At 43.7% G+C, this 22,112-nt stretch overlaps 1 protein-coding gene across 2 annotated transcripts in view; it reads right to left on the reverse strand.

The window, feature by feature from the left end:
• CYFIP2 (cytoplasmic FMR1 interacting protein 2) overlaps positions 1-22,112 on the reverse strand; it is a 158,342-nt gene that overhangs the window by 104,420 nt on the left and 31,810 nt on the right. For both annotated transcript variants that reach the window (XM_086931227.1, XM_086931226.1), the window contains exons 4-8: positions 20,326-20,403; positions 19,249-19,350; positions 18,841-19,022; positions 17,498-17,594; positions 16,932-17,060 (exon numbers count right to left, since the gene is read on the reverse strand). In XM_086931227.1, the coding sequence (XP_086787353.1) occupies positions 16,932-17,060; positions 17,498-17,594; positions 18,841-19,022; positions 19,249-19,350; positions 20,326-20,403 (588 nt within the window). The remainder of the gene's footprint in view (positions 1-16,931; positions 17,061-17,497; positions 17,595-18,840; positions 19,023-19,248; positions 19,351-20,325; positions 20,404-22,112) is intronic.

Consider the following 22,112-nt stretch of genomic DNA (forward strand, 5'->3'; position numbering starts at 1 on the left):
GGAGGAGATTAAAAAACGATTATTTAAAGAAATAAGGAAAATTTTACAAGATGCAGTTAAGGCCCTGCTACAAAGGAAAAGGAAAGTGGGTTTGGTCCAGGACAAGTCGGCAGCTTGGTAAGTCTCGGAAGATGACCATTAGGGGTCCTGGAAGGAAATGTACCAAGAAGAGGAAACATTTTTTATGAGACTTTTTGAGCCATATCCCATGGATTTGGTGTCCTAAGAGGCACTAATAGAGGGAAGGATATCCCTGCAAAAGATGCCGTACTTTAATGTGTGAGTTTACAGGGAATTCGTTTGGAGACAACCACAACTGAAAATCAGAAGTTACCAGAATGGTGAAAATAGTTTGCAAATGCAGGACTAATATTATAGAGAAGTAAAGCAGTTTTACTGAGAATTAATCTAACATTGGGACATAATGCCAAAAAAGAGTTTAGCGAGGCAACTAGAGACTCTTGTTTGAAGAAGAAATGGTCAAATCCCATGGGAAATATGTGGCCACATTTAATGCTTTGGATAAAGCAAAAACATCTATGCGGAAGGAATTTGCAGGAAACTAAGTGTAGAGGAAAGAAAAACATGCATTTTTTTTAGAGATGACAGCATGTTATTTTGCACTTCACAATTTCAAAAAGCAGGTAGGGGACCTATAGAGATCAATTTGCTTCCCATTTGACTTTTAACTAGAGAATTACATCAGTCTGTTAGCCCGGATCCAGAGCTTTGGTAAAGGATGCTTTCAGTAAGAATTGGAAAGGGATGAAAGGCTATGCATTTCCTCAATTCTCTATGATTTAGAGAGTTTTATTCCAAGAGAGAAGGTAGAATTGTCAGAGAGTTCTACTGACCCCATTTTTGTACATTGTTTTCTTGAGCTTTGGAACTGGTAGTGGGAATTCCTTTTCTGATTCCACCTTGAAAATGTTTGTAGTAGGCGTACAAGAGGAGGGACATCCATTATTTTAGTGAGGTGTGCTCAACCTTCAAGTCTGGAAAAATTCAGGAAAATTCACAGATTTTTCATTAGAGAGGCTTCAGAATTCCTCAATGAAATCTAAGCCTCAGGGGCAAAGAAGAGATATCAGTGTTTGTGGACTGGTTACACTGGTGTTTGGCAATTGTTCAGATCTTGTGGAGGCTGATGAATTAAAGATAGCAAACATTTGGCAGAATGATTTGGGAAAGGCATGAGTTACTGGACAGGACATGGGAGGCTCGAAATTACAACTGTATATCAACCATTCCCATTTTTCTATCATATGGTGATTCTTGGCATTTGTTTATGATGATACAAGGGGGGTTATTAGACCACAGGAAGGAACGGACATTATGAGCTAGGGCAGTGAACCAAGAGTTAGGGATCATCAATGGAAGGTTTTGAAGGGTATACATGAAACGAGAGAGGACCATCATTTTAAAGAGGGAGACTCACCCCAGGATGGTGAGCAGTATAGATGACCAACACAATAGTTCCTTTTCCTCTTGGTAAGGAGCGGCTTGAGGTTCAGGGACCTCGTGAGCTTGGGTTCCAGGGCTATAATGACACCCAGGAATTTAAAACTATGGTACCAGATCGGCATAGTGCCCTGCCAGGAGACAGATTACTTATTGCTGCAGACTGAAACCAGAAGGGATTTGTTTTTATTCAGTCGGAGGCCTAAGGCCTCTCCATTTAGGTTAGAAGCCATACTTATTTGGGTCCATAGAGATGGTGATTAATAAGGAACATCAGGACATAGTCAGAGAAAGTTGCGTTTTAGTCTTCAAAGCCATCTCCCCAATCCCAGCCAGCAATGTGGGTGTTGCAGCGCACCAGTCTGGCCAACAGTTCCAGAGCAAAGAGGAATGGAGAGAGTGGAGACCCTTGGCTAGGGAAGGGTTCTGGCAGGGCCCGTTCACCTGGACCGGGGTCGTTGGGTAAATGTAGAGTAGACGAGCCTCACATAAGAGTGACTCTCGATCTGAACCCCATACATTCTAGGACTTCATCCAAGAAAGACCAGTCAGTAGAGTCAAATGCCTTTAATAGTCTTTAATTTAGCGTGTTATTAAATACGTACGAGTAGTTGTTAGTCCTTTTACACAATTTATGGGAGTCATTTTAGTGGTTTAAAATTTAAATATTTTAAGGAAATGTGTTAACTGTTATGAAGTTCTCTGGTAAACCAATTACATTCATCTTAGAGAAAAATAATAATATATTCTAAGTTGTAGCATTTAATTGAAATTCTTTAAGAAAATGTTTACAACCTAGAATATATGAAGGTATTCTTTGGACGATTGGTACTCTGCGAGTGCTTGCACACTTAATTAAGCCGCTGATACAAGGCATGTTCGACATTCAAGTTGCTAAGAGCATATACAGAGAAGAGGAGTGTGCAACCTCAAAGGAAAATTTGAGGTGCAATGCACCATTTTAGCTAAGAGCATAGGCTAACCATGTTACACTGAAATGCCTTTGTTGCTGAACAGAAGGAGTACAGCTGATGACGCTCAGCAGTGTGCATCTCTTCAATGTATGTTACGCTTCTATCTCAATTTTCAAATACTTGGAAGTTTACTTGACAAGACGGCTAACAAAGGTATATCTAAACAATTTTAAATAGATTGTAAGGGAAATAATATCAATATAATTTGAATGTTTAAGGACTTGTTATGACATTTATTTTTTACTATTATGTCAGAGCAAGTTAGTAACAATGGACACACAGGAGGAGATTAAAAAACGATTATTTAAAGAAATAAGGAAAATGTTACAAGATGCAGTTAAGGCCCTGTTACAAAGGAAAAGGAAAGTGGGTTTGGTCCAGGACAAGTCGGCAGCTTGGTAAGTCTCGGAAGATGACCATTAGGGGTCCTGGAAGGAAATGTACCAAGAAGAGGAAACATTTTTTATGAGACTTTTTGAGCCATATCCCATGGATTTGGTGTCCTAAGAGGCACTAATAGAGGGAAGGATATCCCTGCAAAAGATGCCGTACTTTAATGTGTGAGTTTACAGGGAATTCGTTTGGAGACAACCACAACTGAAAATCAGAAGTTACCAGAATGGTGACAATAGTTTGCAAATGCAGGACTAATATTATAGAGAAGTAAAGCAGTTTTACTGAGAATTAATCTAACATTGGGACATAATGCCAAAAAAGAGTTTAGCGAGGCAACTAGAGACTCTTGTTTGAAGAAGAAATGGTCAAATCCCATGGGAAATATGTGGCCACATTTAATGCTTTGGATAAAGCAAAAACATCTATGCGGAAGGAATTTGCAGGAAACTAAGTGTAGAGGAAAGAAAAACATGCATTTTTTTTTTAGAGATGACAGCATGTTATTTTGCACTTCACAATTTCAAAAAGCAGGTAGGGGACCTATAGAGATCAATTTGCTTCCCATTTGACTTTTAACTAGAGAATTACATCAGTCTGTTAGCCCGGATCCAGAGCTTTGGTAAAGGATGCTTTCAGTAAGAATTGGAAAGGGATGAAAGGCTATGCATTTCCTCAATTCTCTACGATTTAGCGAGTTTTATTCCAAGAGAGAAGGTAGAATTGTCAGAGAGTTCTACTGACCCCATTTTTGGACATTGTTTTCTTCAGCTTTGGAACTGGTAGTGGAAATTACTTTTCTGATTCCACCTTGAAAGTGTTTGTAGTAGGCGTACAAGAGGAGGGACATCCATTATTTTAGTGAGGTGTGCTCAACCTTCAAGTCTGGAAAAATTCAGGAAAATTCACAGATTTTTCATTAGAGAGGCTTCAGAATTCCTCAAAGAAATCTAAGCCTCAGGGGCAAAGAAGAGATATCAGTGTTTGTGGACTGGTTACACTGGTGTTTGGCAATTGTTCAGATCTTGTGGAGGCTGATGAAGTAAAGATAGCAAACATTTGGCAGAATGATTTGGGAAAGGCATGAGTTACTGGACAGTTAATTGTTACCGGTTGGCAACAGCAGCAGGGCACTCTCTGTTACATGGTGCTTTTGTAATTGGAAGTCCTTTAATCTGTAGTGTTCTGAAAGGAACTCATCTGAAAAGCCCACTCAGAGCCATGTTTGAGAGTCTTTAGGATGTTGATTTGATTTCCAAGTTATTCAAATGATGGGCATTAAATATGTTTTCAGCTCTCAGAGACCATATCTGAATTGGTTTGTTATCCTAAAATTGACTCCTATCCTAAATTATGTGTAATTGAGATGCATTACGGAATATGGAAGAAGGGTTTAAGAGAACTGAAGCTCAGGAGTGGACCAGTTGTTAATTTTATACATGTTACATTTTATTTTCATACATGAACCCTCATGGCAGTTACAGCATTTGCTGGGACTCCTCCTGCCCCAGCCGTTGACATGGCATTCTACTTTTGTTCATGGGCTGGTGTCATCTCACAGGGGCCAAACTCTGGGGAGGTGAAGCCATCTGCATTTTGACATTTTCTTATGGGTTAAAGGTGCAGATTTCAGATCACTGGTGTGCCAGAAATGTATACGTTAAAAAATGTCAGTTAACTCTGTTGAGTAATGTATTTGTTTGAGAGATCTGAGTTTTGTCGTGCCTGCGTTTGGACTCATCATAAAGTAGCGCAGAGGGATAGTGTGCCTCCAGCAAAGCACAATGTGTACCAGGCAGATTTAAGAATTATTTTTTTATGTTGACAGCCCAGTGGGTTACTGCTTTTTTGTCACAAGGAACCTTTTAGTTTATTGCAGTTCATAAAATGTAATCCTAATATAGCACAGTGAGCCATAAACAAAAATCAAATTGCAGCATTCAAGTTGAAAGCAACAGGTTTACAGCCCCAACCACTATATTATGTTTTAAATCCTGTGTTTCTATTTCTCCGGACTAAGCAGTCCTAACGTATAATCCCTAACAATATGGATAACATGTGACGTTGTAGTCCTCGTTGTCTTAAGCAGGGCCACTATAGTTATGTCTTCAGAGACGGCCAAATTATTTGGCAGATTTGAGTTAATTATGAAGCAGAAAAAAACAAACTATGTGGAGTAATTGGGCACATTTTTGTAGTAGTATTACTTAATTATTTGTTCATTTTGTAAACTTGTTAACACTGTCTGGGCATAGGTTACACCTCATTCGTACCAGTTTAACACCCACATATATCAATAAGCAACAAAAAGATGACCAGTCACTTTTTGCAAAGGGCCTTCCACTGTGCAGAAACATGTGTTGCCATATTTTTTGTAACTTTTGAATTATTTGAGCTAAATTCCGCAGAATATGTGGCAGATGATGGACTATGTGACAAATGCAGCAAATCTATAAGTAAACGAAAATCGCAGCAGCTGGGCATTTGAATAATTCCAGTGGCCCTGGTCTCAAGTAACATTTCCTATACATTGGCTTACACACTTATACAAGCCATTGTGTCTGTATGTGTGTGATATAATGTACTCCAACACCCTAGTCTACCCTACATACTTGGAACGAGTATCAGTGTAAAAGAAATTAACTGCGCATGAGAGCAGATCTATGTAGAGATGAGGGGCACCATTGGAGGGTGGTACTGATTAACTCATTGGAGAAGGAGGTGTAGGGGTGAGTCACAACACAAATTCTCACACCATCTGGCACCAGCACTAAAGTCGGCCCTGTCAGCGCCATAGCTATCAATCCTGCAGCCTGTGCAGTACCCCAAGTCCTGAGGTAACAGCACTTCAGCAGCTGACTGATGTACAGCTGGTAGGAAGGCATAGGCTATGAACGGAAGGTTTGAATTTGATTGTAATCAGTGTTTCTATAAAGTTTTTGTTTCAACATTTCTGGTTAATGGAAAATGAAGAGCACAAGTAGAAATGGCTACATATCATGACTGATGTGCTCTAAACCCAGAATCTTCTAGTGCTGCACTGTAACCTGCCAGATTACTGCTGGAACCTTGGATGGATTTCTCCCTAATTCTTTGAAAAATGTACTTTCCTTTTCTTAACAGTGATTTTCTGACTGTATGTATGTATGTGAGTTCAGCATTGCAACCTTAGCTAAAGGGCAGAAGAGCACTGTACAAGGTCCAAAACACAATATGTCTGGACACCTGTGCCAAATCTTGGAGGGATATATTTACTTACACTTCATACAACACAGTGCAGTAAGTGAAGTTGTTGTGCTGTGTTGCGTGAAAGAGTAGATTAATACCATATTTTCAAAGATATAATGCATGGGTATTGGGATTGAAAGGTCTGACAGACAAGTTACAAAGTGAACCAATCTCTCTGTTCACTCCATATTATTATTATTATTTAGAATTTATATCGCCCAACGAATCATCCCCATAGGGATCTCTTGGCGCTTTTGGCTACACAGTGCTGCAGGCTAAGACATGGTGCAACACTGAATACCCCAGAGCTGTCATCTTCTATCAATTGAGAAAGGTCTCCCAAATCCTGTAGGATCTCACCAGCTAGAGGACTACCAAGATCCTCCTCCTCCAAAGTAATTATGGGACAGAAGAGTCCACCTGCATCGGCCATCTTGCAGGTGAGGGTTTGACACAGTCATTTGACTTAATTAACGTGTGCTGAACATTGAACAGTCAGTACAGACTCACTTTGCGACCATTCAAATCCCCCTGCTACAGACCACAAGGCAGGCCTTCTCACAGGTCAGTGGCAATCTTGACCAAAAGTTCCTTTTCCTATTCAAATTTTTCATCTCTCAGTTCCCTTTTCTCTATTTGTTCCCTCTCCTCTACGTAGTCATTTGTCTCTGCCTCTGTCCCCCCATGCTTTCTCCCGGTTCCCCCTATCAAACCTTTTATATGCTTCTCTGGCTTTTTGTTTTCTTTTCACCCTTATCTCTGTCACCCTCACCATCTTTCTGTGTCTGTTTTTTACTCTTTTCTCAGCTCCATCTTTTTCAGCTGTCTTCTTTTCTCCTTTCATCGTCTGTTCTTTCTTTCAGCTGGCATGCCCTTGATTGCTTTCCTCTTCTTTCACTATTCACTCTCACTGGACCAACCTTATGTCTCTCCCTCTCATCATATAGCTGTCTCTTCATTCTCTCCATCATTTTCCTATCTTTTTCACATTCTCTAGTAGTGTTTTTGCCTGTGCACTCTAAGTCTATGTTCCCCAACAGAGCAATGCTTCTGGCACCAGTCATGTAATAATAATAATAATACTAATAATAATAATAATAATAATAATAATACTGAAGTTTTATAAAGCGCAAACAGCTACCTCAACAACAGAGGTGTCCCGGCGCTCAAGCAGCAAGCAACACATGCAGAGTGGTTTCGAAAACTGGGATCAGACCTAATTATTGTTAAAAAGCCATGTCTTCAGTGCTTTTCTGAAGCAGGACTCTGTATTTGCCTGGCGTAGGAACGCAGGTAAGGCATTCCACATTTTGGCTGTTTTAGCAGAGAATGCCCTTTCACCCAGCCGGGCTTTCGCAAAGTGGGGGACATAGAGCAGGTTCTGAGTGTTCGATCGCAAAACTCGAGCCTGCTTGTAGCAGCATAGTCTTAGTTTAAGATAGCTGGGACACTTTCCCTTCAGTGCGCCGTAGGGCAAGGTCAGTGCCTTGAATTATATTCTTTTTGCTACTGGGAGCCAATGCAGATCCTGTAGGTGGGAGACAGGGCCGGAATGGGAACCAAAACCGGCCCTGGCAAAGTGCTCAGCCGCCCTCCCCATCCCCCTTCCCAGGGGGGGGGGGGGGGGGGGGGGGGTCCGGGCCCCCACTTGTGCGTCGCACCGGGGGATTGCCCGGTGCTCGCTATGGCCAGTCCGGGTCTGGTGGGAGAGACATGATGCCGAACTGGAATGCACCTGATCAGTCTCACAGCCGCATTATGCACCATCTGCCAGTGTCTAATCGCATATTTGGGCAGGCTGAGATATAAGCTGTTTGCGTAGTCCAGCCTGGATGTAACAGTGGCATGGACTACAGATTTATGCCAATCTTCTGGTAGCAAATGTAAGAATTTACAGAGATGTTTTAATTTACTAAAACAGCCAGCGGAAACCTGTTGAATTTGGGCCGAGGCCGACATAGCTAGACCTGCGGCCACCCGTGGCAGCTCTTGCGTTTGCTGCCAGAAGCTGCCTTATCTAAGAGAAGGCGGAGGCCGCCGCCCCTAGAACATGTGCCCCCGGCTCCCCTTTGCTACACCACTGCTTTTCACTATTATACATGGTAGTGAGGTAGAATTGTGAAATCTGCCTCTTATGTCGGCTGTCAAATTCTGCTTGAAGTGTGTATTTTTACAAGTTTTTTTTTCTTTAAATTTGTCCAGCTATTTGTGAATGTTTGCTCAACACTCCAATGTGTAAAACATACTAAAGAACATAAACATATTTTGCCTTGTACTTCTATCAGATGTCTATTTTATAATTGCGGGACGTCCTCACATGTGCTTCTAAAAATGGCACTTTGTCCTGAATTTTTGTCCTGAATTTTGATCCTTTGTCCTGAATTTCCCTTTTTACCAGGTGGTCATCCTAGTGATTCACTGGTTTTTCACCGACTGATTATGAAAAGAGTGGCAATATCGTATGAACCAGCAGCGGTGCGCCCATTGGGGCGTAGGGGCGTAGCCCCACCAGCCCCATGGACCCGCATCGCGGCCGCAATCCTTACAATAAATTACTCTGTACAGAGTAATTTATTGTATGGATTGCGAGTCAGCCGCCGGGACACACCCGGCGATTTCAGGAATGCGTAAGGGGGGTGGTCTGCTGCAGCTTGAGTGACAGTACACCCAGGCTGCAGCAGACCGTCCCGCTGGGGAGCATGCTTGGGAAAGTTGGCAGCTTTCTCAAGCATGCGCACTACAGTACCCCAGTGGGACCCTGCGGGGACTTCTCTGCCTGCCGTAGCCCAGATTTGCAAGGGGCGACAGGGCGAGTAGGCATGTGCACCCCTATCGCGCAGGATTGGCTGGTGGCACACCGGGTTCATGTCACGCCGCACCCGGATGTGACGCCTCCATTTCTCCTCGTGGGTCTGCTTTCTTCAGACTGGCATCAACCCGCAGCGAGGAGGAGGCACCGAGGCAGGAGAGAGAAGCGGAGGTCAGTGCCGCATGTTCAGCGTTTTTATGGTAGGTTTTCACCCTCCCCTTGTCTTTAGGTAAAACACGTCATTTTATGTCAGAGAATATGCACAGCTCTCCCGGGCAGATGTCGTAGCCGCAAGTGACTAATCATATCCTCCTACAATGCTGTACATGCTTATTAGGTAAAGTCAATACTATTATAGAGAGTCCCTTGGCACAGTTTTGTGTGGCTGGCCGTTTTTCATTCTGGGTTGAATCATCAGCAAAGTTTGCAAGGAATACAAAAGATCACAGGCGAAAAAGTGCCTGTCCAAATTCAATCAGATTTTATCGCTGTTTTATTCGTAGCGGCTTAACTTTCCCTTCTTTAAAGTAGTTGTTTGTTTTGCTGCATTTATTTTGTCCTTTTTGCACACTGCCCTTACTACATATTATTGGTGGCACATTTAGAGCGGTGTTATTTCTTTAAGAATAAGCGAGATTTGGTCAAGATAAATTAAAGATATAAGCTGCAAAACTAAAGGTTAAAAGATGGCCACAGCAATGATAAAAACGCTTTGCAAAATATATGCTTCCAAAAATGTTTCAGATTTCCCAAACCCAGTGAAGGGTACTTGAGAGGTGGGCGAAATTGCATGTTTTCTATCAGGGCAATACAAGTAATTTTCACATACATTATGTGAAATACGTGTTTTATAGCAAATGGCTGGCATCTTGTGTGAAAATTGAAACTGAGGGCATGGGAGAGGCATGTAAGATACAGTCGGGAGGCTTGGAAATGATTCGTGACACAAGTCAGTTTCACAGTTTTTAACCATATAAAAAGAGAAAATGGTGAAGAAATTCTATGTCCAGGAATTATGATTGACGGCACTTCCATAATAAAAATGTCATCTTCACACCTATTACAGGATGGGGTTAACTGAGGATTATTTTTTATCGAAGATTGATTAGAAGCAAGGGCTTATAGGTGTTGCAGTTTCCTTTTGTTTGAGGAATTTTACACACTACAAAGCTCGCCAGGTGGATTGTAGCCTGCTTTTAAATGTTAAGCCTATGGCGCTTTTAAAGAATAGGGGCAGGAATAGTTATAACACTGATGCATGCGAACATGTATGATGTATGAGAGATAGTTCCTCTGAGGACCCGCATGCTGGGAGCATACATTAAAGGGACTGTTGTCCCTAACACCTCTACCAGAGAAGGGTAGACAGCAACAATCAGCTTCAAGGAAGACTGTCTTGTTGCAAGGCCGGGGGTGCGCACAATATACAGAAGCTGAAACAATCCTTGCACTGGAAGGGAAACAACATATTCGCTATAATGAGTTGCTTTTGGATGTGGTTGTCTACTATGTAGGACAGGTGGATCAGTTCTTGTTGAAAATGTCCATGAGGATGCCCTCACTCACCTGCAGTTGCCCTGTTCATGCAGTAATTGGCAGTCACAGATCGTTGCTATGTTCACACAGTGTGTGGCACCCTTAAGTGGTTGCCATGTTCATGCAGTGTTGTGTACCCTGAGGTGGTCGCCTTATTCATGCAGTGAGTGGCACTCTGATGTGGTCGTCATGTTTATGCAGTGATTGACACTCACATGCAGCTGCCCTGGTCATGCAGCAAGTGGCTTGTTATGTGTATGGAGTGAGTAGCCACGGATGAGTGGTCCTGTTTGCCAGGGAGTTCCTCCCGATAGTGAGATCTCATCAGCTGAGGTTGCCCGGTTGATGTACTAAGCTGTCATTTGGTGTCACTAAAGTGCGCTGCCCTCTGCTCAGGGTGCCCATCTTCTGCAGTGTATTCTCCGGGGTAGCAATGCCCTGTACTGAGTCATCCGCTGGAGTCCTTTCCATATAGCTGCGGAGAGTGACGATGGGTGAAACTCTTCCTTTAGAGCTCCTTCCGGCTGAACCTGCTCTCCTTCCGTGGTGAACTGTCCATGGTTGTGGTTGTTGTGCCGCTACAGTACATTACCTTCACCTCAGGTTGTCAGATCCCTAGAAATAGAAACTCTCTGATGAAGTTGCCATATTGTTGTGGTGTTTAGATGGCAGTCCTGGTTCCCAGGTCCTAAAGCAAGTAGCTTTCCTTTGACTTTGGTTAGTTTCTCTAGTGAGTGGCCTTCAGGGGAAGGAGAGACCTTTGGGTCTCTGCAGAGTAACTCCAGGTGAGGTCCTTCTCACATAAAGTTTTCTTCAGCTCATGGAGGCCTATTTATGTAGTGATCTGTCCTTGGGTGAATTTGCTGTGTTGATGTAGTGTATCGCCCAAGCTTCCTATGCCCATTTCCTAAAGTGTACCTTCCTGGGATGACATTGCTCTGGTTTGTAATGGTTGATGCTGGATAGAGTTTTCCTCGGCTGAAATTGCCCTTTTTCTGCAGAGAGGTTCTCTTGGGTAAGTTTGCTGAGTCACCCTTAGCTCCTGGTACCCAGTTACGCATTTCCTGTATTGTATTTCTCTGTGGTGACTTTGCTCTGTTCCTGGGTGAGACGTTCCGCCTCTTTAGAGAGTTGAGTTGGCTCAAGTATGAAGTTCTCCTCGGCGATGTTGCCTTGTTTTTGTAACGAGCTGCCCTCGGGTGTGTTTATTGTAGCACCACAGTGCATTACACACAGCCTAGATTGTCAATTTCCTGCAGATGGAGGTTTTCATATTTCTCTGTTGAGTTGTCCACAATCCTGGAGGCCTACATTGAGTTGTTTTTAGATGGCATTATTCTGCTCCTGTATGATTAATTTGTTTCTTTACACCGACCCCTACCTGAAGTAGTCCTCTTCAGTTACATGCTCTGGTTGACATTGTTCCTATGGTGACTTGCCCCAACCTATGTTGGCCAGTTCCTGGGGTGAGTTTTCCCAGCACCCAGCTCCTATGATGAGTTGCCTCCTGAGCTGTTTTTTTCTGTTTCTGCAGAACGTTATATAAGGTCAAGTTGCCCTGTTGCTTAAGTTAGTTATCACGTTGACACTACTCTATTCCTGTAGTTTGTGGCATCCACCTGAGGTTACCCTCCTATAATCAGTAATCCTCCGGGGAGCTTGCCATGCGCCTGTAGAGGTACCCCACAGCTTGTTGCGACCCTCTAGCGAACTTTTCTGGGTGACACTGTCCTTTCTCTGTCATGAGGTATCCCTTAGGCAAGATGCCCATCCATGTAGAGAGAGGCCATTTGTCAGTGTTCGAGGATCCTGTGTCTATTGCCCTGTGGTCAGGGTTGTATGATCCTGTAGAGAGGTACACCAGGGGAGGTGGCTCTGGTTATTTGAATAGTTGCCATGGGTGACACTACCTTTTTTCTGTATGGAGTGGCCTTCAGCATGAGTTACTATGTTCAAGGAACCACTGGCCCTCCGTAAAGGCAGCCTTGGTACCTCAGGTGAGGTTTCTCTTTTCCAGCACTGTGTTTGCACTAAATGCCACTAGCCTCTTTCATCAGTGTGTTGCCAGCAGAATGGTCCTATATTGAGTTAGTCTCGGCTCATGTTACCAGGTGCACGCATGAATAGCCACCAGCTGCAATTTTCCTTTAGACATAAGTCTACAGATCATGTTGCAGTTTTCTTGTAGACAGATGCTTTCGGCTTACGTTGCCACCTTCATGTGCTGATTTGCTCTCAAATTACCTGTCAGATTCCTTTAGTGAATTCCTCTCCTCTTTGTATTGCTAGGTTTCTACCATTCAGCAAAAGTGTACCTGCTTTGCATCACACCTACATGATCCTGTAGAGACATGCACTCAGATCATGGTTGCATGCTTACACATGTGTGTGATCCTGTAGAACGATGACCTCAGATCCTGGTTTCAGGCTGCTATAGAGAGATACTTTTAGATCACATTTGATGCACGTGTAAGGTGATGCCACCAGGTCACACCTGCATGATCCCGTGTAGTATAGTAGAGTGTCAGAGAGGGTGTTGGGAGCCGTGTAATTTGCTGATTTGAAAGTTGTGGTTGGTGAATCTAAAGTTCCGTGTTGGTGTGTAGCATGGTAGGGTGTCAGAGAGTAGGTTGAATGCCATGTAATTTGCTGATTTGTATGTCCATGTAAGTGGTTTGAATACGGTCCTGTTCTTGAAAGAGAGCCAATTGGCCTGGTGACAGGATTCAGTGTGAGGGTGTGCCTAGGTAAGATGCACAGAGTTTAGAAGCTTGACTACTGAGGCATGAGTAATTCATGAGGCCAATTAATGACTATTCCAATAGTTAAAGATAGTTACTGAACAGCATTGGGTTAATTCGTATTTTTGCTTTATGAAATAAACGATTTCTAAAATGTAATAATGTGTCCCCATAGCTATCAGTGGCTCTTGTGCTCAGAAAAGTTACTTGTTGGGACTTAGGTACTCTGACATCTTGAAACGTAAGTGACCTGTAACATGTTGCAGGCCGTGGAGGAAAAATTGTACGCAGTTTACTTGGACAGCCATGAATTGCCCCAGCGTTCCATTCTTGGACCCTGGTCAAAGATTAAAGTCTGTCAGACTGAGCTTTCCCATCACGGTTGTTTATTGCCACCTATGCAACTTCTTCTACTCTTAGAGCTGAGATTTCCATGAAAGTCTTATAGTCTGAATTCAGCACCTGAGCATAATAGGACGGAATGTATGAAGCTCTGTGGTTATACTGAATAATAATAATAATAATAAAAGAGCTTATAAAGCGCACAGTAACGCCATCACGGCGTGTCCCCGCGCTGGTGGAGCTAATAGCACACCCAGACCTCATTCATAACCCCCGTCCCTACAAAGTGTACAGAAGTGTTTTGAGCCTAGACCGAAACGCCGTCTCACTGCTTTCCAGTCTCATAGCAGGAGGAAGTTTGTTCCATTGCTGAGCGGCTTGAAGCGAGAAAGAACGCCCGCCCATTCTGGCCTTCCTTACCCTCGGAACTGTCAGCAGCCCAATGCCCTCTGAACAGAGGGCCCTTGGCGGCTCATAACGGCTGACTAAGTCCCGGAGATAAGTGGGAGACCTGCCCCAGACAATACGGTGACAGAACAGAAGGCATTTGAACAACACGCGTTTCTTCACTGGCAACCAGTGAAGGGCATCCAACGCCTTCTGCGAGTTTGCTCTCCTCGGTCTCCTAAGCACCAGTCTGGCGGCGGCATTCTGGATGACTTGCAGGTGACCTAAGCATCCCTCGGTGGACCCAAGGAACAGAATATTCCCATAGTCCAACCGAGAGGTCACCAGCGCCTGCGTCATCGTCCTTCTGGCCTCTAGGGGTAACAGATCTAGTGTTTTATTGAGGGTCTTCAGTACCCCAAAACACTTACCCACAAGGCGCCTTATGTGGCCCTCAAAGGAGAGAGTGGGGTTAACCCATACTCCCAGATTCTTAGCTTCCTCACATGGTGTGGGGGTGGGACCCAGACATGGAGGCCACCACTCTGCCGACCAGCTGTCGCTCTCCCCCCCCACAACCAGAACCTCTGTTTTAGAACCATTGAGCTTTAGGCAGTGGGAGTCCATCCAGCCAGCTAAGGCTAATAAGCTAATAAGCAGCTACCTATGTTATGCCATCTATTAATGTAATAACTGCACTTTCACAATTGCTTTATTAACCTTCCTGGTTTCTCAAATTTGCTTGAAAATGCACGATTTTTCTTCTTTTTTTTCAAAATTTTCTTGGGGGGGATTATCCCCCAAAACCCCCCTTTAGGAGTTCGGGCTCGCTCGCTTCGCTCGCTCGCTAAGGTGCAGTATGCAAATCACTTTCCGCCTCACCACTTTAAAATCTCACCCACCGCCCCTGGTATGGACTGTGAGTCAGCAGGTCTGTTCTCAGAATTACGTGTAAGGTGACTCATTATATTTGTCTCTTTGGAAGGGGTAGAAATAAATACCGCACTGTTGCTGGACATGCACTGCGAAGAGGGGCAGTGGAAGAATCTTTGTCATTTACTACATTCTTCGTTGCCACAATTGATATACGAGAAGCGCAATGGCAGAAGATATTTTTGCGACTAAGGGATCGCCTTCCACTAGTCTGACTCTCCCTGTAACATGCATATATTTCAGTATTGCTGATGAATGATACTGTAGAAGCGCAACTCAAGAAACACATCTGCAATGGCTTCATGATTAAACTTTTGGAAATTCAAGAGATTTCACTTCATGTGCACATTTACATTTTTGAAAAATAAAATGTTGTTTGGCGTGAATTAACTGCTTTTCATTTTAACTTAGCTATTAAACCTTAAAATTTCTGAAGCGAATTGCTAATATATATTACCAAGCGTTATCAGTGCTTTGTAGCTCTGTGCAGCTACTTTGGGTTGCTTAGTAAACACTGCCATCTAGTGGCCATGCTAGGTAATGTATTCTATGCCCTTACAAATCGTTATACAGTTCACGCACCTCTATCTCTCTCCGAGTTATCACAGGTAAAGTAAGCACGAGTGTCTATCGTTCAACACAGAGTAGGAAGCATGAAGATAAACTACCACATACACTTGTGAAAAAAGCCATAACTTCCTATCTGACTTTGTCTTTCCATTTCTGTATAGAAAACTATGCATAGTTCTGCTGAGTGACACCACACTTCTAACAGGCGACAGGGGGGTCTTCGAGTTATGTTTTACCTCCCTAAAGTTTACAGTTCCTTGCAGTGCCTTTTACTTTCCCTCCCACCACTCACTGAGCCTCCCATTACCGCCACGTCCTGGTAAGTGTTTTTTTGTAATGTTTGGGTGTGCATGTATGAATGTATGTGTATTAGCGTGAATGTGGATGCATGGTTGCGTGTCTGTACTTGTGAATAGTGGGTGCGAGTATGTGTGCGCTTGTGAGAGTATTGATGTGCATGTGTATGCCCACCTTTGTTAGTAACTACGATCCACTACTCTGGGCGCCTTCATGGAAACAGGTTCAGTTTGTGTCTTGCTAGCTCCACCTGCATGTACTCTCAGCTCTCAGGGAGGACAGGCATCTCAGAGCAGCCTGTGTGCTTTAGTGAAGAATGGGGACTGCTCCCTGCAGTGGCCAAGAATGCAGCTGTGGCCTGACTGAAGTCCTGCTGAATCATTTCAGACTCAGGCCCATGCCCCACGTGAAAACCCCCACCTCAATGCGAAAGAGACACTAGCAGTTTTGAGGAGTGTACTGTCGCTAATGAGCCTTCAGGTAGCAGTGTACATTGGCCATCCTCGGTTTTGGAGTCTAAATGTCAGAGCCCCACTCTCACTTCCTTTCTGTTATAGAAATGCCCTATATGATTGTATAACTTTTTACATAATTGTATGTGAATAATATCAACATGGAAAAAGCAAGTGTTGCAGTTGTTGAGTGGTTATCTAGCATGCCAATGCATCACAGATTTGTGCCATGTTCTTGCAGAGTGCACAGTAGTGGAAACATTTGCACCTCACAACTTAGAATCAAAGGCGGTGATCCAGGTCGGGATTTAGATGTAGCAGCAGAGCTTTAATGGTGATCTTAGTACTGGAGCTGCTGTGGGTGTTTTAGGGAAGCAGTGTGGTAAACAGAGGGGAAACATCCTTTACAACGCAACTTTTACAACGCATTACCATTACGACGCAACTTTTACAACGCAAGTCATTCCAACGAATTGCGCTGGAGGGCGCTCTAAGATAGGGAATAGTTTAATTACTATCCAACACCTTCCCTACTATCCACGGGGACTGGAGTTGGAATAGTAAATTAAACTATTCACTATCCAGCGCCCCCCAACGCAAGTCATTGTAACGACTTGCATTGTAAAAGTTGCGTTGTAATGGCATGCGTTGTAAAAACATGCGTTGTAATGACATACATCCAAACAGAGTACCCAAGTGGACTTCCTTTGTTTCTTGATAGTAGGTTTCAAGTGTTTCCATAAACACCTAATGCCCAGGAAAACATCCTAAATATTGCCATGCTCAACATGAGCATTTCATACTCTACCTTTAGGAGCATGTGCTTCTCACTGGGCGTCAGGTACATCTTGTTCTCATAATAATCCACACAAATGTTGACTATGTCAGCCAAGAGCTCCTCGTAGCCAGCAATGACCTCCAGCTGCTGGTGCAGGCACTGGGAAAACAAAACAGTGAAAACCGACTCCTTTAACTCCGTTTTCAAAGGGGAAAATAGTTCATACATTGTATGCACAGAGAACGAGAGAAACAGAAAGTAAGTTAAGAGTGTGTAAAGAGTGATCTGGTCATTAAGAGGATAGTGCAAAGCGCGAGTCAGTAATTCTTTTATACAGAATGTGCAAAGAAAGTTGAACCTAGCAACACATGTGCAAACAGTGGCAGGTCCTTATTAAGAGAGTTGTGAGAGATCTTTGAACGTGTGTGCAAAGAGACACAGAGTAGACCCATATGCACTGTGATTAAAGGGACAACAGAATCTGACAAAGGCAGAGTCCATCCTTACAAAGGGTTACAGATGGATATTAGATCCTTACATAGGCACGCACAACGACCAAGCACAGTTTTACACAGAGGGATGGCAGCTCCACTGACCTGGGTGATCCGGTTATGGTTTGCCAGAAACATAGAAAGATTCTGAGATTCCTGGATGGATTGGGGGTCAGCCATCTTTCTCAAGAATTGTGCTGCTCTGCAGACAGAGAAATTACATTAAACAGCACAAACATGTCAAAGACAGAGCAAACATCTTATTATTTTAGGTTCTTGTTCCTCTTTTTAACATCTAGAATCTTTTGCTTTATTGCACCCACCCAGCTACTATCAACCACATACATCCCGCATCATATTTTATTGTGAACATGGCCCATTTTGCACCGCAAGCCAAAATCCCTTATGGTTCCAGAGACTTCTTCACCTGTTAAATGTATAGTTTAAATTTTTCTTCGTTTTCAGCTTTTTCCCGACTGTGAGAAAATTCTAATCACTGAACTGTCCATCTCAATGAACTCCAAATGCCTTTAGAGCAACGCCAGTGCCCATCATCCAAACTAGACGCAATGCACTCAAGAGAAATATGTTTCAACAGAAAACTCGCCGTTCGACCTGTGGTCGAGACACGTTTTTTAAATAAAGGAAAAACCACAACATTTTAGGTGTTAATATCTGGAGTCATAATCCCTGTCATAAAGATGGAGACCTGCCAGGTATTCACTCACACCTTTAATTTTTCTCTAACACCTGCCCCTCTATAAAACGATGCTCATTTGAGTCACACACGAGGACATTTACTGCCCTCTAACCCTGAGATCGCCCTTTCTTCATGTTTACGCTCCAGACAGGTTGTTTTAAGCAGTCTTCTTGCTGCTCCCCCCCTTTCTCTTCTAGGCCTCTGTTAAGTTCCCCTCCCCATCTCAGATTCCAGATCCCTGTCCTTCCTAGGGCCTCGTCTCCCCTCAAGGGCAGAACCAGTATTAGTTACAGATATTCAGCCAGTACTGATTTGTCGGTCACATCACTTTTCATTCTGGCGATTGTAGCCCTATTTGTACAATAGGAAAAGCACATTTTATCAGGTAAACTGATCTCCTTGTTTGCTGATCACAGTCTCTCCAGGTTACCATGGTTTCACTCTCAAGAGGTGTATCCATTCACTGGTGTCTCTCTGCCAACCCCGTATATCCCTTTGCCTTGTGTATTCCTTTCATCAGATCTACATCTTGTTAGGTCTCTCTTAACCCAAACCCTACTCTTCACTTATTTCTCAGATCCCAGGTTTCCCTCTCCCTGTGGGCCACTTCTCTGTATCCTCTTCTCCCCAGGTCTGCCCCCCCCCTCTGCTGGACCCTCAGTCTAACCCTGTGCCCTATGGACTCCTCTTGGGTCTCCCACTCTCCATCTCCCTCTGGCTTCAATAGGTCTCCCCCCTCCTGCCTTACCTCTTGTACGCCGAGTGGTCATTCTTCACGCTGCACTTCATGTTCTTCAGTTCATCTAGCACTGCAAACATGTTGATGAATTTGCCCAGGGTTAGCAGGTAGGCCTCGGAGACAAAGTCCTTCCTGCGCTCCGCGTGACAGAGCCGCTTCACTTCATTACAGAAGCGCTCGATCGCCTTACGCTGCAAAAAGAGTGCGAACAGTTGTGGGCCTTAGGGTGGTTACCAGCCACATGCATCATCCAGCTTGATGCCACTCCTATGCTACTCACGCCTCTCCATACACAATCACTCATCATCTTCACCGGCCTTCTTTAATCCGCTCTCACTCTCACCTTTGCTCACATTTATCCTTCCTCTTCCCCATAACTTCTACCCCAGGGCTTGTTGAGCCAGTCAGAGTACTGACCTGGAAGTACATGAACCTCATCAGCTTATTCACTTCCGGCTCCAGCACTTCCACCGTCTTCTCGTAGATCTCAACGCGATTCGGCTGCTCATTGCATTTCACCTGAAAAGAGGATCACAGTAGTGTCACTCACGACAACAGGAGCTACTTTATTCTTAGGCAATGGTTATGTCACTCATAGGTAGTAGAAACACACTTCGTGGTCATTAGAGCCTTTACTCATTGGTACAGGGATGTCATAGAGTGATAAAAGGGGCAACAATTATGGGCCAAACAGATCACACTCATTAGCAAAAGAGCCATCACTCATGGATGTAGTTCATGGGAAACAGCACTGCCAGGCAAGGGTAACAGGGATATCATTCAGGGTCCATAGAAAATGTACTCATGAGGAAGTGAGCTGTCCCTCATAGCAGATGAGAATATTATTCAATGGAAACGTGGACATCACTAATGTTCAAAGGAGGTATTAATAAAAGGCAACAGGAATATCATTCGGAGGACATTATAGAAAACCAGAATGTAGGCAACCTGTAACTCATGGGCATCATGGGCAGAACTTATTGGCAATTGAACAGTTATTATTATTTTTTGTAATCTTCTTTCATTGACTTTTATCAGTAACATCCAACTGCACAGTTATAGTGTTATTCACCGTGCACCCTTTACAGGCCATTCTGACATTAAACACCACATGCGCCCTTAGAGGCATCATCCTTTTCAAATGAGGAGAAACCGGGGGAGGGCGGGAGATTACATTAGCAAAATTCCTGATGAAGCATTTTCCTGCAAGTACACATATCATTGAAGGTGGTATATTATTCGGGGATCAATCAATTTATTTAACATTCCTGCCCATTAAGCAGAGTATTCCATCATTTTGTCATCTTTCTGTGAGCTCTTCGTGTGCTGAAATCTTTTTTTCCACCAGGCGAAACCCGGAGCAGTGGGACTTACCCAGTGAGGCCACTGAACAACTTTGGTATGAATGTTGATGAACACTATGAAAATCAGCAGCTGATCTTAAGCATCAGTCCCAGATACACCAGTGCCAGTGACTGCGCACCTCCCTCGTACCTGTGGGATGGCTCGCGAGCAGCTCCTCCAGGTGTACAACATCACTGCATACTCGTGACCTTCCTCCAGCATCTCATTCTGGAAAAGACATAGAAAACAGACCTGTGAGAAGACCTACCACACCAGATCCCTGTTGCTTCTCGTACACAAGGAGTTCATGTCAGTGATGCACAGCTCAGCGATTAGGGATCCTGCGGCTGGAGACTATGCTGCAGAGCCATGATAGTGCTCACGTCACCATCCCCATCACAGGCAGAAGCAATAGCAGACAGCTGGAGATCACTACCGCCAACACACACACTTGTCGTAATGGACAGAGCTTAACACCTCGAAAGCCTGGTGTGAAACAGATCGTCTTTTAAACTACTGCCATTCAGACACACATGATGTGAAGAACATCTAGCGTCATGCTAGAGAGGACAAGCCCTGAGATATGCACATCACAAACAGGCCTTGGTGCAACACTGTGTCTAACAGCAAAGCAGAACACACTCAGACACAACATCAACACTCACAAAGACCAACAATTACAGCTTTCAGAAATTAAAGGAAGGCCTTTGTGTTTCATAAACATGTGCGATTAGTCCAACCCCCAGAGGTACCCTTACTGCGCCTGGAGTGTTATCATTAGGGGTCGAAAAAACTGGCCCATTATAATACAGATCTTGAGGGACAATTTAGGGATGGTAATAAATGGGGGAATCATATTTAACACATCCAGTTCTCCAAGTTATTCCTTATTTCTGAATAGATTTTCACCTGGGGATCTCAGCTGCTTTGATCAGCAGCAAATCCTATAGTGAACTGTGGCGTTTCCGAGTTGCTTATTATGATAACGGGGTCAGTGACTCATCAGAGATTGTATCTGTTTCACACATACTTCTGAAAAAAAATATTTTTCAAAGATTTAATAAAATAGAGCAAACTTGGAGTGGAGGGTACTGTGAATGTAATCTGTGGAATGTATGAATGAAGTAGTGATTTAGCTAAGGAGTCCCTTTTATGAAAGGAAGAACAGTATGCCCTCCTTCAAAGGACATGTTGCTAAGTACTACCCAGCCAAGGTCCCAAACATATGCATGGCATAGTCATCCAACACCATCCATACGAAATCCCTGACAGGGCCGCAGATGTGACACAGATACCCCATCAAAAACAGAGAATGGATTAAAAAATAGTCTTTCTTTGTTCCTTACCAGACACACATTTCAATCTTTATTTGAACACAAAATGGGCATAATGATGAATGAGTGGCCAATCAGATGGACCTTGATGTCAGGCCCTCAGGATTTCAAAAACTAGGTGTCACCCCCCTTCCTGAAACCTGTCGCTCGCTATTAGATGGTCACATGATAGGGAATAACGTGAGTGTGCTCTCAAAAGAAGGATAATAACAATACTGCCGGTGGAAACACTAAGTCAGCACAGCGTGTAGTTGCAGATGTTTTAGTAAACATATTTAGTCCAAGTATGAGAGAAGATAAACTTGAGCCCCTATAAGGTTTCAGGACTTTTGAACTGTGTGCATCGGCTACTGGGTATGGGACCCACAAAATCCTATGTTGAAACTGGCACTGAGACGTTAAAGGGCTTGCCTTTCTTTGGCATGCTAAACACTTGCAGGCCTTGGTTAGAACCTCGGTTCTTGTTTTGGTAGTGGTTGGTTTCGGTTTTCTCAACTTTTGGGACATTTTAGTTGGTATACTCAGGCGTAAGGGCTTAAGGTCTCTGAGCTATCCTGACTTGAGCCCAGAGCAACCAAGATAACAGTGCAGAAGGCCAGACAT

This window comes from Lissotriton vulgaris, chromosome 7 (genome assembly GCF_964263255.1).
Source record: "Lissotriton vulgaris chromosome 7, aLisVul1.2, whole genome shotgun sequence".
NCBI lineage: Eukaryota > Metazoa > Chordata > Amphibia > Caudata > Salamandridae > Lissotriton > Lissotriton vulgaris.